At 33.3% G+C, this 14,498-nt stretch overlaps 1 protein-coding gene across 1 annotated transcript; it reads left to right on the top strand.

Moving 5' to 3' along the window:
* The first annotated feature begins 1,012 nt into the window (after positions 1-1,012).
* LOC126968393 (cytochrome P450 4C1-like) lies at positions 1,013-14,329 on the top strand. The gene is made up of 9 exons (XM_050813400.1): positions 1,013-1,190; positions 4,800-4,910; positions 5,005-5,190; positions 7,814-8,016; positions 9,709-9,778; positions 10,170-10,368; positions 10,502-10,653; positions 12,370-12,546; positions 14,011-14,329. Exons 1-9 carry the CDS (start codon positions 1,034-1,036, stop codon positions 14,175-14,177), a joined length of 1,422 nt encoding a protein of 473 aa, XP_050669357.1. The 5' UTR covers positions 1,013-1,033; the 3' UTR covers positions 14,178-14,329.
* Positions 14,330-14,498: the final 169 nt, after the last annotated feature.

The following is a 14,498-nucleotide window of genomic DNA, read 5'->3' as shown; positions in this document are numbered from 1 at the left end:
GCCATACTTTGTATTAAATTATCCTATTCTTTCACAATAAATTAATATTTTTAGAAATTTCATTTTGTTAAAAAAATTATTAAGTTGCTTACCGTACCTTAGTTTCTGCTGTATATTCTAATATTGTTAATTTCTGTTATTAAAAGACCTGTTATTTTTACATCATAGGACCCTAAAAATATTATTTTAAAATTAAAGTACAACGTTATAATGTGAAAAACCATCATAAAAAATATAAATTAGTACATGTTGCTTAGACTTTTTTGATGTGTGTAGTAACATTGAATGTGGTTAGTTATGGAAATTTTATTGAGTAGAAACTTATGATTTTATGATATCAAATACTAGCTCTTTTTGTAAATTTATATGCTGATGAGACAAAGATGTATGGTTAGAAAAGTTTTCATTGCATGTTTCTGTAATTATAAGTATGATTGATGGGTGAATGTGATGTAAGTGAAGTATGAAGTCTATTCGCTTTGAAATCAATTGTGCGTAATAATTTTCGTTGCACTTTCTCAGGTGTAACTATGTATTATTAAAGATTAGTACTGAGCATTGTACTTGAGTTCGTATTAGATTTTTATACCAAAACAAAAGTGTAGAGAAGCGCTTAAAGTTACAAAACGATTCCAAACCCAAACCATACTTAAGGCTTTATATTTAATAGTCAAAATGAAATTTAGAATGCTCACAATATTTTTTATTTGTTTACATTGCGTGTAGATTGATGCATCTATTGTTCTCAATATCTCTGCTTTTTTTTTTATTTACACTTTTTTTCGTCGCTCGTGTATGGTTTTGAGCATTTGATGCACGAGTAATTTAATGTTCTCGTTAATTCCCAAGTGATCGTAAATGGTAAAATGTCTAAATATTCATTTGTGTCATTTCATTGACCTAAATGAATGTAAAGATATTGAACTTAAAATTTGAACGTGTGCGACCAAGGCGCTAAAGACCAGTGAGGTATATTAATCATGGTAGAAACAAGTACAGCCATTTGTACAAAGTTAGTCGTTCAGCGCTGGTCATGTATCTGTTGTTAGTTAGTGTTGTGTTGTTATTGTGGTATTTGTTGTTTCGATATAAAAGACGAAGGCTTTATCAATTAGCTGAACCAATACCCGGGGCTAAAGATATATTTCCATATTTGGGGCTTCTTAAGTATTCATACAATGCGCTTGATAGTAAGTATCATGAACATGTACTTTAGATAATTTTAAAAAATCACCTAAATGTCGTTAGAAAATATGCTCATGGTGTTGAATTATAATTTTATATATATTTTATATATTTGACTTAATATTGTATTTATTTATAATTAAAGAAAATAATTTTATCCTTGTGTAAAACTTTTAGTAAGTTGTTATTCTTTATCTGTCCATTCTTAAAATAGTAACATTCAAAAATTAAGCCTTATTTCAGTATCCAATCTTTGGCTTAAGACTATTTAAAGTCCAAATTTATCATTTGTCAATCACTTGTATTTTTTACTAAAAATTACAATTCCGAATACATTTAAACGGTTAAACTTGTAACAAAAGTCATGAGAAAAGATAAACAATATTTTTATATATTATATTTTATTGATTATGAATATCTATTTAATTAATATTCTATTGTTATTTGGTAATGAAGCTCTATTTTTTTATGATAATAAGGGATGAGACGAGCAGGACGTTCAGCAGATGTTAATTGATACGCCTGCCCACTACAATGCGGTGCCGCTCAGGATTCTTGAAAAACCAAAAAGTTCTGAGCGGCACTAAAATTGCACTCCTCACCTTGACAGATAAGATGCTAAGTTTCATTTTCCTAGTAATTTCACTAGCTACGGCGCCCTTCAGACTGAAATTCTTACACATTACTCTTTCAAGGCAGAAATACGCGCCGTTGTAGTACCCATAATCTAGCCGGCATCTTGTGCTAAGGAGCCTCCCACTATTTCGCTGTTCTGTATGTATAAGACTGTTATTTCAGTCTTCCTGATGGCCTCTTGGAACGCTTTCTTTTTTTTTGCTTTCTTCGTGGCCAGAACACGTCCCGAATTTTCCCATGAGGTAAAGAATGAGTTATAAAGCGTTGAGTATTAAATTTCACCATACAGCCTGTGGAATAATAATATATTAATAATAATACATTGCACCTTCTGATTTATTACACTTTTTTTATGGAATAGGAGGACAAACGAGGGTACGAGATCACCTGTTGTTAAGTGATCACCGCCGCCCACAATCTCTTGCAACACCAGAGGAAACAAAGGAGCGTTGCCGGCCTTTAAGGAAGGTGTACGCGCTTTTTTTAAACTTCCAAAAAAAAAATTGGACTTTTGAAACAGTGCTGTCAACGCAAGATAAGTTATTAAAATATTTTTTTATAATTTCCTCTCCTTTTTGGAGATTTTGGCTCGCACATTTCATGCATCTGCCAGCTTAAAGTTTTCTTTAATTCATTCACATTGGAAGTTTTTTTGCATGTTCTACCTTAAAGGGTTTTTAATTCTTTCAAGGTAACGAATCACGTTAAAAATGTACAACACGAGAAGTTTGATATTTGTTATGGTTAAGATAAAATTAAGAAAAAAAGAAATTTATATTTATAAGTTTTGTTTCATTTGTCATTCATATTACGATTTGGCGGCGAAAAGAATATTGTCTGTACCATGTCAGGATGAATATAATGCGTTAACTTTCGCGCAACGATTTTTAACCGACTTCATAAAAGGAAGTGGTTCTCAGTTTGATTGTATTTTTTTATGATTGTTATGTCAGAACTTTCGAATGGGTGAATCGATTTGGAAGATTCTTTTTTTGTTTAAAACTTGGTGCTTCCCCTGTAGATCCATTTCAATTTGGTTAATCATTGTACATAAAAGTCTTAAATATACATTAAGTATTTGCATGACATATGCATGAATAACTCAATATGAAGCCAATTAGAAAGGATGAACTTCAAGAGTAGCTTGTTGAGATTTTATACAGGTTCTGACTTTGAGATCCATGATAAAGTAACGGAACGGAAGTGTGGCAAAAATACCCACGATGTTAAATTCTATAGTTTAGTGTATTCTCTACGTCATATACGTAGGTATTTTTAAGATGCTTTGAAGTCTGATAGTTTTAAACGTTTTATAATATTGACTGAAATTTATATGACATTGGTTCTTTTCTTTAATTAATATAAAAACAATCATAAAGTTACGAGATAAGAAACCCGAATTTATTTCTAATCCGCCATTTTGTTGAAGTTGGAGTAGTGTTGTATCTCGGTCACTGTCAATCAATTGTACTTTGGCCAGGACAACATTTTCTTAAATTATTTCACATTCACGTAATACAAAATTGCTTATAAAATATAAAAGCTTTGTCTCATTAAAAAAAGAAACTATAGATATCAGTTTGATTTTGTTCAGAATTTGTGAGTTATTTTTAGTTAAATATGTTACTTTTAACGTATAAAACGGTTTAAGAATAGTTATATTTTCCATAAATTACCCTCAATTCCTGAATGTTTCCTAGATACACCATAGTACTGGCCTAGGTATATAGGGTATGTTGTACCTTCGCCATAAATCCCTTATTTCGTTTGAATTATCAAAACACATGTAAGTATGAAATATACATTTTAATATTTTGTTGGTGAATACTCAAATAATTGGCATTTTGAAATATGCAAAAAAGGTTTGAGTACAATTCGTCATCTAAAAATAAAAATTTATATCGAAAAAACATAAATAATAATAATATAATATATAAAGTGACCTAGAAGCAGATTCAAACAAGTTTAGGCGTCGGTGTACAAAATCCCCGAAGAATGCTTAGCAGCCTTGAATCTTTGGAAACCTCATAATTTGAGCGAGTGTGTTTGGATGTTTTTTTCTTCCGAGAAGTTGTCACCTAGAGTGAAGAGAGATCGAAGCGTGGGAAAAAAGATGGTGGACGAGACGATCTTTGGAAAGATACATCATTACGCGACAATTAATTAGAGGATGCCTTGCCTTCGAAAAAGTTCAGAGAAACGACCTCGCAGTAGGCTCTTCACCACGACAATTTGAGAAAATAAATTCCTTTTATGCCGTTTTATGGACGAGTAGGCAAAGTGTTTTTCTCAGTGATCCTATCGGATGCAGCGATGTATTAACGTGATTGGACACTATTTAGAAAAGATGTTATAAGACTTATAACTTGCTAGTTTAATCAGTTTTTAATTTTCCAAGAACTCTCAGTTTTATCCTGGATAATAATTTAGTACCCTTCATTTAATGCTCAATAAATGTTGTCAATACAAAAGAAGAACAAACTATGTAAATATGTGTTATTTTTATTGCCACAATCTAAAATAAACACTAAGACACATTAATTATTGAACGATTTTCTAATGACCGACCCAGTATGATATTGTGTGTTTGTTTTTTACAGAAGCCGTTTCGATAATGGAAAATTTAAGTAGAGAAAGTTTTACAACTCGAGGAATTCAAAAGATTTGGGCAGGTCCTTTGCTTGTAATAGGTAATATCAAAGTGTAGCTAATTCCTAATAGATTTTATAATATAGTTTATTGGTTTAATATGGTCACCTAATTGATTTTTATACACCTCTCACCTGTGAATGCGCCTAAAGTTGTAAATTTGCATTTACATCATTATGTACGTCTTTATCTAATTTGATGAGTAGTGAGTACATACATTATCATGATTTGCTTGTTAGTTCATTTATAATTTAATCTGTGATATAATTATAATATTCCCATTAAAATAAGAACGTAACAAAGAATACAATTTTTAATATTGTTTTCAGGGTTAACGAATCCAGCAGACACTGAATATGTTTCGAAAAATTGCTTGGAGAAAGATCTATTAATTATGAAGAGTGTAAGAGCAATGGGTGATGGTGGAGTTTTCGCCCCTGGTATTGTAACAGTCAAGTGATTTGATGATAAGAGTATTTGTTTAACTTAACTTACTTGAACCTTTCCTATGTTAAATGTGGATTCTCATTTCAGTTTCAATATGGTCTAGAAGAAGAAAGGTGACTATTTCTGCGTTTAGCCCCAAAATACTCAATAGTTTTATGGATATATTTTCTCGAAGATGTGCGGATCTTGTTGATAAACTTAAGGACTTGAGTGGCACCGGTACATTCGATATTTGGCCTATTATCAACAATTTCACATTAGCGTCAATAGCTGGTAAGAATAACTCCATTATTTAAGGCAATAATCAAATTATTAGTAAGGTAGACATTGAGTCAAGTAATTTTGCTATATTATATCACACACCAGGTGCAATAATGTCATAACTTTTTAAATAACATTTTTGTACTTTACTGTTCTAGTTTATAACAATTGAAGTATTCTTAATGTGTTTAGTTGTTGTACTTAATTACTCTTACAATTAATAACTCTCTATCTTTGGGATAAAGTTAATGATTGTGGTCTTTCACTGGTTGTTGTATTTCTGATTTTTTAGCCGTGTCTTCCTCTTCTTTCATAATATTAAGGCCTTAATTGTTATGCCTGCAGTGAAACCCAAAGTATTTATAAAAAATGTCATGCTTACTCAAATTTCACTTCCTTCATTGAATAAATAAATAGCCGTGTATGGTTTTCTAGGATTATTTTCACGAGATTCTTTTATTCTATGACATGATCGCTGTAGAAGGCACACACAAGTTCCCAAATAACTCCACTGTCGGTGTAAGTGGCGAAACTAATAATAAGCATCAACTATCTTACTTTTTTTATCACAATTAGGAAGGAGACGAGCAGGACGTTCAGCTGATGGTAATTTATACACTCTGCCCATTACAATGCAGCGCCGCTCAGGATTGAAATACCCAAAAATTCTGAGTGACACTACAATTGCGCTCGTCACCTTGAGACGAAGAAAATATTAAGTTATTTTGCCCAGTAATTTAACCAGGTACGGCGCCCTTCAGACCGATACACAATAATACATACACATTACTACTTCACGCCATAAAAAGGCGCCGTTTTGGTACCGATTGAGAAAATTTTGACGAACATGATAGTTGGCATTTATTTAACAATAAATCTATCTACTTTAACCAGTTATTAAAGAAATATATTATTGACCAGGATTTTTCAGCATTTGGCAATATTTTATCCATTTGTTTGTATCGAGAATACGTTTTCTACTACGTTCTATTGTTCTGCACTCTTGGTTGATATTTTGAGTGTTATGAGTTTCATGGTCAGATTCCGATGACGACGATATTTCTGAACAGCTAGAACTGCTATTGTTATCCAAACTACTTGACTCGTCATCATTAGTTCCAGAAGTAACGTCCACATGAGTTTCCATCATAGGAAACTTTAATACGCTAAAATAAGTAAAAGAAATTAGATATCTGTGTAAAAAATATTAACACATACCAAAAAAACACTGAATTAGAAAATCTGATACCATACCTGAATGTTATTATCACTTATATTTGAAAGTTCATCAGTGCTTGTAATCAAATGTTTTTTTATGTCATCATCATGAGGGCTTTAAATAGAAGAACTCTGCATTTTCGATAATGCTGAATGCAAAATGGAAAAAATACATAAGTACGGATGTGTCTACACAAAATGCAAAATAGATAAAAACTTAGGTTACTTACTTATCACTGACTTTACCTTATTTAATACTTCTTTGTTTTATTGAAGCAACCACAATATTTTTTTAAACTCTTCCTTCCAAAGTTTAAATTTTGATGATGAATCCGGTACCAGGACAGTTATCTCAGACTGCTGCCCAGCAGGGGCCACTGCAAATCAAGCCGGAGCTTAGTGACGTGTCGGCAATTTCTATCACTAACCGTATTCCCAAATTTTCGACTGACCAGCTAAGAGTATGGTTCATCAGAGCGGAAGCGGTACTAGGTCCTCAAAAGATTGCTGATGAAGCTCAGTTCCAGATTGTTGTGTCAAAACTGGGTAAAGAGGCTATACAGTAGGTAACTGATTTACTGATCAAGCCCCCTGACAGTAAAAAATATGAAGCTGTTAAGAGTAGGTTGCTGACTATTTATGAGGAATCGGAGAATCGCCAGATACAAAAACTGATTGGCGAAATGGAGCTAGGCGACCAAAAACCGTCGCAACTTCTTCGCCGTATGCGCGATCTAGGACGGGAGAAAATACCTGACGATATGTTAAGAATACTGTGGCAGGGCCATCTTCCCACTGCTGTGCGAGCCGTGCTAGCCGTAATGGAAACTAAGGATATGGATAATCTGGCCACTGTGGCCGACAAAATCATGGAGACTTCGCAGCAGCCATAGATTTCTGAGTTATCCTCGCCTCAACCTATTAGAGGGGATGATAAGATTTTGCCTGAAATTGCGAAACTGAGCGTTAGGTTAGCCAATTCAGAGAGATCTCGCAGCACTTCGCGTGGGAGAGACTCCAGGCGTTTCCTTCAACGTCCCCGGTCTCGCAATCACAGCCAGACCCGTCGCAGCCCTCAGAGCGAGGATTGGCTCTGTTTCTACCCCTTCCGATTCCGTGTTGGAGCAGATGCAGAGATCGTGTTTCTTGGCGATTTTAACGCCCACCACGCCGAATGGCTAGGCTCACGTACCACCGATCATGCAGGGAGATCTGTTCACGACATCGCCTTAGCATATGTTCTAACGCAACTGGTTATTGCGCCAACGCGAATCCCAGATGTGCAAGATTCACTGTTGGACCTTCTGTTGATCTCATTTATCAAATAGCTGTTTTAGTTTATAGGTGCAATTGCATACATTAGTAAATGAATTGCAATTACACACCTTGTAATAACGTGATAATTATTCTATTTCAGAAACATCATTGGGTATAAGGAATCTAGATGGAATGAACGATGTAGCTGTATCAGACTTTCTTAAATCCGTTGAAGTGGTTTTTAAACTGGTTACAAACAGAACATTTTCCGTATGGCTGTGGCCAGATTGGATCTACAAATTATCCTGGCAATATAGACATTTCACAAAACATAATGACAAAATTAAAAATCTTACAAACAATGTTAGCATTTTAACGATATATTTAATTTTTTGCTTTTAGCTGAGTTGCTTCAAGTTCTTCCTGCAAAATCAATGCGTTTTCGCTGATTTGACTACGCAAAAATTTCATCGAATATGTTAACTCTGACCATTTGTTATCGTAGTAATTTACCATCACTCCTACATTTGTATATTTTGACGACGTATATATCGAAATCCCCATGTAATAACCCAGTATTCGAAAAAACCATTTTACTAGTCCCATTTGGTAAAGTAGGAGGCACAGGATGACGGCTAGGTTATGGGTACCACAACGGCGCCTATTTCTGCCGTGAAGCTGTAATGTGTAAGCATTATTGTGTTTCAGTCTGAAGGGCACCGCGCTCACTAGCTGTACCGCATATCACTATATTACTAGGCAAATGAGATTTAGCATCTTATGTCTTAAGGTGACGAGCGCAGTTGTAGGGCTGCTCAAAATTATTAGGTTTAGGTTTAAGCCTGCAACTCGCCTGTTCGAAATAAGCACTACAATGAACGATACTTACGTCGTGGAACGATTCGTTCGCCCGGTCTTATTTATTCAGAACCTGATTGATACACAAATGAAATTTGAAAACAAAACGACGAGCAAGACGAGCTCTCGCGTTCCGTGGCAGTGCTCTGCCAACTGAGCTAACCGTTCGAGTGACGTATCGTCATAAAATCTTATATGCTTTGTTCAACTCCCAGGTTGTGGCTACATCGTTGGTGCGTGGTTACCTCTCGTTCATAAAATTTTGTTTTCTAAATTTATTTGTGTGTTAATCCTAGAAGTGAACCCTCACTTTAAAAACATAACAAATTGTTTAGATTTACAAGAGCGACATCTCAAGTCAATTTCCTAATATGCAAATATTGGATTTGAACAGGTTGCCAACTGAGAAGTAGATCCTGTAGATGAAGCCACAACCTGAGAGTTGAACACAGCATACAAGATTTTATCAACGATACGTCACTCGTGCCGTTGGCTCAGTTGGAAGAGAGTTCGTGGGTTCGAGTCCCGCATCGTTCATAAAAATTTGTTTTCAAATTTTATTTGTGTATTAATCCTAGAAGTGAGGGATATCACTTTAAAAACATAACAAATTCTTGAAACCTGATTGACGTTAACGTATGGACACTTTTATAATTTTTATTATGTTCTTATTATAATTTATAATATAGTTCTGAAAACTATTCCTATTGGTCATTTCTTAAGAGCACACACGCCTTCTTACCACCCATGCTCAGAAAATATCTATGCTTTTTAAACCATTATTTTATGTGTTTAATAAAAATCTTTGAGATTTCCACGTGCTTGTGCACATACATAAAATTCTTCTTAATTATTAACGTGAATAAACCTTAGCTTATCTCTTAGCTATCTACAAATATTAATAGATTATAATAGCTGTTTTTAATATCATAATATTGTTACTGTTAGATTAATTTAGTGTTATAAGCAGCTTAAACGTAAAAATATAAAACAAATATTTTGAGACTTTATTATTTAACAGTTGAATAGATAGTTGCTAACTATATTAATTCTTTGCAATATAATATATTTTATTCCACAATCCATTTCCAGGTCTCAAAATTAAATATAAATGATTTAATGTAATCAGCTTATAAATTCATTTATGATCATCGAAATGTTTATCAATTATTGTTGTACTTAATTTTGTTATTTCAGATTATACGAAAAAAACGCAATGATTTAAAACATGTTGATTTAGATGCTTACGAAAATCAAACAGTTTTTGGTAAGAATCTTGGTTTTTAAAACGTTTTGAATGAGAACACTTGCGATTTTGTACAAAATGCGGTGTCTATTAGGCTTTAAAATTTCGAGTTTGTTAGTTTCATATTATTTTTAACGTGAAGTTTATAAAAACTCAATGTTTATCACAAATTCCACCAATACACTGCCGACTACAAGTTCAACGACTACGCTTACAATATTGAAGCATTCTGGTTTGAGTTTGTTGTGTGATCTTTTAGAGTTTACCTCTCCTAGCCAGGTTGATTGTTAGTCCTTCTGCATGTGACTTGGGTTCATTTAAAAATTGCGTTGTAAATAAAGCCATGTGGACTCCGTGTCACGAAAAAAAAACAATCTATTTTAATATTTATTTTCGGCCTTATAAATTTCAGGGCAAGACGATAAAGTGGATTCATTCCTAGATCATCTTATACTATTATCTCAGCGACAGAATGGTTTCACAGACACAGAACTGCTTGAAGAAATTACAACGTTTTTACTAGCTGCTACAGATACATCCGCGGTTGCAATTTGTAACACGCTTTTATTGTTAGGAAAATATCCAAAAATTCAGGAAAAAGTTCATGAAGAGTAAGTACTATTTTGCCAAGTACTAAATCATACAAACAGCGTTATTATCATATTCGAATGATAACCATAAAACTATTGCATGTTAAATATATTATTAAGGGACTAAAGTCTGAATTTGTATTTAATTATTTAGATTAGTACGTGTGTTTGAGAACGCCAATGAAAAATTATTTAAAGATGTTTTAAGTGATTTGAAATATCTGGATATGGTTTTGAAAGAGTCTCTTCGTCTTTATCCACCTGTGCCGATGATTATTCGGAAGGTAACTGAAGAAATTAAATTACGTAAGTATAACAAGCGGTATGATGGTTTTACATATGTACCACTATAAACCTATTATTTTGATAATATTAATATATTGTAGGAGAGTTTAGTAAATAGAGAGAATGAGGTGCAAATTCTATGGAACCTAAAATAGTAAATATTGGCTGGTAAAACTGAAATATTGATTAGATTAAATATAATTAAAATAAGAATATCATCCTTTAAGTAGCTATTGTTGAATTAAATACTACTCACAACACACACACATATATATAGATTGCATGTAAAGAATTGTTGTAATTCAAATACGCTAACTCAGAAACAATTTCAAAATTTTGGAGTGTTCCAACCCATGATAATTTGATGCAAACAATAATTGCTTTCTTGTTCTTGCTTTTTGTTGATGAAAAAGCATCGTATTGACTGTCTTATAAGTTCCACTTTAGGAGTAACGCCTTTACTTGGGAGGGGAAACACCAATACGGGTCACATCATTCTAAATAATCACTCCATTTGACGATTTTTCGAAATTATAGACCTCAAGAAATTCATAAAAACTTAATAAAAATATTTTGAAGTGAAACTTCTTTAGGCGCATGAGGATAAATATTTTACGAATGAAACGCAATTATAATAATATTAGCGTCACGAAGATTTGCAGCGTTTTAGTAGAAGAAGAGGGAGAGGGCGATTGAGACCGATCGAGACAGAGTGAGAAAGGGCGAACGTAGCATTAAGCACATAGCCATGGAGCGAAAGTGGGGAGCAAGCTAGTGAGAAAGATCGAGAGAGAGAGACTGAGATAGAGCGAACGAAGGAAATTTAGGATTTCAACAATATGGATATTGAATCCAAGCTTCTCAGAACGAATTTGGGATCATCTTTGAAATCCAACATGGCCGCCGCGCAAATTTATGTTTTCAACAATATGGATACTGAATCCGAGATTCTAGAGGGTGCAGAGAACGAAAGTAAGTAGAACATATTCCCTACTAGAGTTATATCGTACAGGTTCAGCACGCGGGCGCGAAAACGTAGAACATCTTCCCCACTAGCATTGTATCGTGCAGGTTTAGCGCACGGTCGCGAGTAAGTAGAACATCTTCCCTCCTAGCGTTGTATCGTGCAGGTTTTGCACCCGGCCGCAAAAAAGTAGAACATCTTCCCTACTAGCGTTGTATCGTGCAGGTTTAGTACGCTGCCGCGAAAAACTAGGACATCTTCCCTCCTAGCGTTGTATCGTGCAGGTTTAGCACGCGGCCGCGGAAAAATAGAACATCTTCCCTACTAGCGTGGTATCGTGCAGGGTTAGCGCGTGGCCGCGAGTAAGTAGAACATCTAATAATTTCTAATATTGACACGAAACATTGGGTTTAGGGAACAGATTAGGATAATAAATATAAACGAGATTTAAATAATCACTTCTCACATGTGTACTTTGTACGCAGGCCATATTTTTGGACAGGACAACAGGTCCATTAGATCTATTTAAAATATATGTGATTAAAGAACAAAACAAAAATAGAATATAATTTAAATAAAGATGGGATTAGAACACAACTACATATAAATATCTATAAATCAAAATATATTTTACTACCATACAATATAATCTTTAGTTATATGAATATTATTATATGAAATTCATAATGACAATAAGCAGGATCACATTGTTCATATTTGAACAATATGATGAACGGAAGAAAATGTTACAAGCAAAATAATATTTTCGACAGCATCATCTGGCTTTACTATTCCTGTTCAAACTGCTATAATTATTTTAATTTGGGGAGCTCATCGTGACCCCAATTACTGGGGACCTGATGCTGATTGCTTCAAACCGGAGAGATTTGAAGCTGGAGGTAAAACTGGGCTCTTCATTCCATTTAGTACAGGACCAAGAAACTGCATTGGTAAGTATCTAATCCGTAATGGCTTTTCCAGGGTTTCCTTTTTATTAATATAATACTTGTAAGTTTATCTCTGACTGTTAACGAATATGCTAAGACAGTGCATATATTGACTCCTTATATTCATGTTATGAGTTGCTAATCAGAATTGTTAAACATTTTTATTGTTAGCTTTAATTTTATTGTTAGTTTATTGTTAGCAAAGTTATAATGCTAAATTATGTAAATTGATAATCAACCTAAATGTTCCAGCAGTTTGTACATTTTTTTTTGTTCGGATCCAATCTTACAACAGGATATGACTTAAGATGAAATTTGATTTATTGGCTCAGTCCTCAAGATAAAATATTTTTAGTATAGATAAGTTTGACTTAGATGACAGCCAAGACTGGTTACACGTTAAAAAATCATTTTTCGTTTAACTGTATTTATTGCACTTGATCATGATAACGTTATTATTTGTCACCATGAAATGACCATAGCGCCCAAAATTGGCTGCTCACGAAGTATCTCCTTTATGGTTAACGGCATTGATATTATTTAATGAATTACTGTTTAAGATTTATTATTTCACAAAATAATTATGGATTTCTTAAGGGTAAATACACTTCCCTTCCGATTTTTGACCTATTGCAGTCTGTGATTGAAAATATTGATTGTAAAAAAAAACTTGTTTTAAATCTTGATCTAACGAAAGCTTTCGATTTCGTACATCAAGATAGTTTATAAGAAAAATGTAAAGATATGACATTAGGGTTTTATCTTGATTGAAATCATATTTTATTGGATGCTGGTAGTGTACGCAAGTAAGAGTGGTAAACTTTAAATAACTTTAGTAACTTTCGTGGCGGTCCCCCACAGTGCGGTTTTCAAGGAGCTTTCTAACACGTATTACAAAGCTGTGGAATAAACTTCCTTGTGCTGTGTTTACGGGACCATAACCCATGGGTACCTTCAAAAAAAGCGCGTACACCTTCCTTAAAGGTGGCGCTCCTGTGATTCCTCTGGTGTTACAAGAGTTGCAGTTGACCCATATGCTCGTTTGTCCTTCTTTCCCATAAAAAACGTGATGTACTAGATAGTAACTCATCAGTCTTTCTTTTCCAACTGTAAAAGATGATTCCTCAGAAAGGAACTATTTTGGGTTATTTGATATTATTAATTTAAAGACTTTCAGAAAATATCTCCATTGTTTTATGTTCTCACTAATACTGATAATTTAAATTAATGTGAATTGGACATTTACAACTATACTTTAAAAAATAATATTCATTGGTTTGATAACAATGAATTTGTTGAAAACAAAGTATATGCAATTTTGTATAAAAGGAAGTAAACAAACTGATCTAAATATTAGTTTAAATGGAATAAATTTTGAAAAAGTTGATAGTTCAATATTTTTAAGTGTTATCTTAGACAAGGAAATTAAATAATTTGAGTTGCTAACAGTAATTCTTGTTTCTACAGGTTACCAATATGCAATGTTAACAGCGAAAAGTGTTATTGCTGCAATTCTACGTCAATTTAAAGTTGTCACTGAAGAAGAAGATGGTCCAATTCCTAAAATTGAATGTAAATTTTCTCTGATGTTAAAAGCTAAGCATGGTTATCCTATCAGATTAGAACTAAGATAATGCACTGTTTGAAAATTATTCTATAAATATTAAATTTTATATTGAATAAGTGTAAGTACAGTAAGCATTAAATCAATCTTTAAATGGTTTTGTTTAAGCCATATTATTTGATTTTATTATTGTAAAGATTTTAATAAATGTATTTTTCCTAATGTTGTTATTATTAAAAATAATCCATCCATCCCATCTCAAGAGTTTTGTTAATACTGATGAAATATTATTTTAAAAAACATATCTTAAATGTAAAAATATTCTCTTATCTCTGGTGCATCCCAGTATCAGCTCGAACCATATTACCGTGGGCAACGCAGAGCTGCTTGA

The sequence above is a fragment of the Leptidea sinapis genome, chromosome 15, assembly GCF_905404315.1.
Source record: "Leptidea sinapis chromosome 15, ilLepSina1.1, whole genome shotgun sequence".
Taxonomy (NCBI): Eukaryota; Metazoa; Arthropoda; class Insecta; order Lepidoptera; family Pieridae; genus Leptidea; species Leptidea sinapis.
This window is presented reverse-complemented; position numbering and strand designations above follow the sequence as displayed.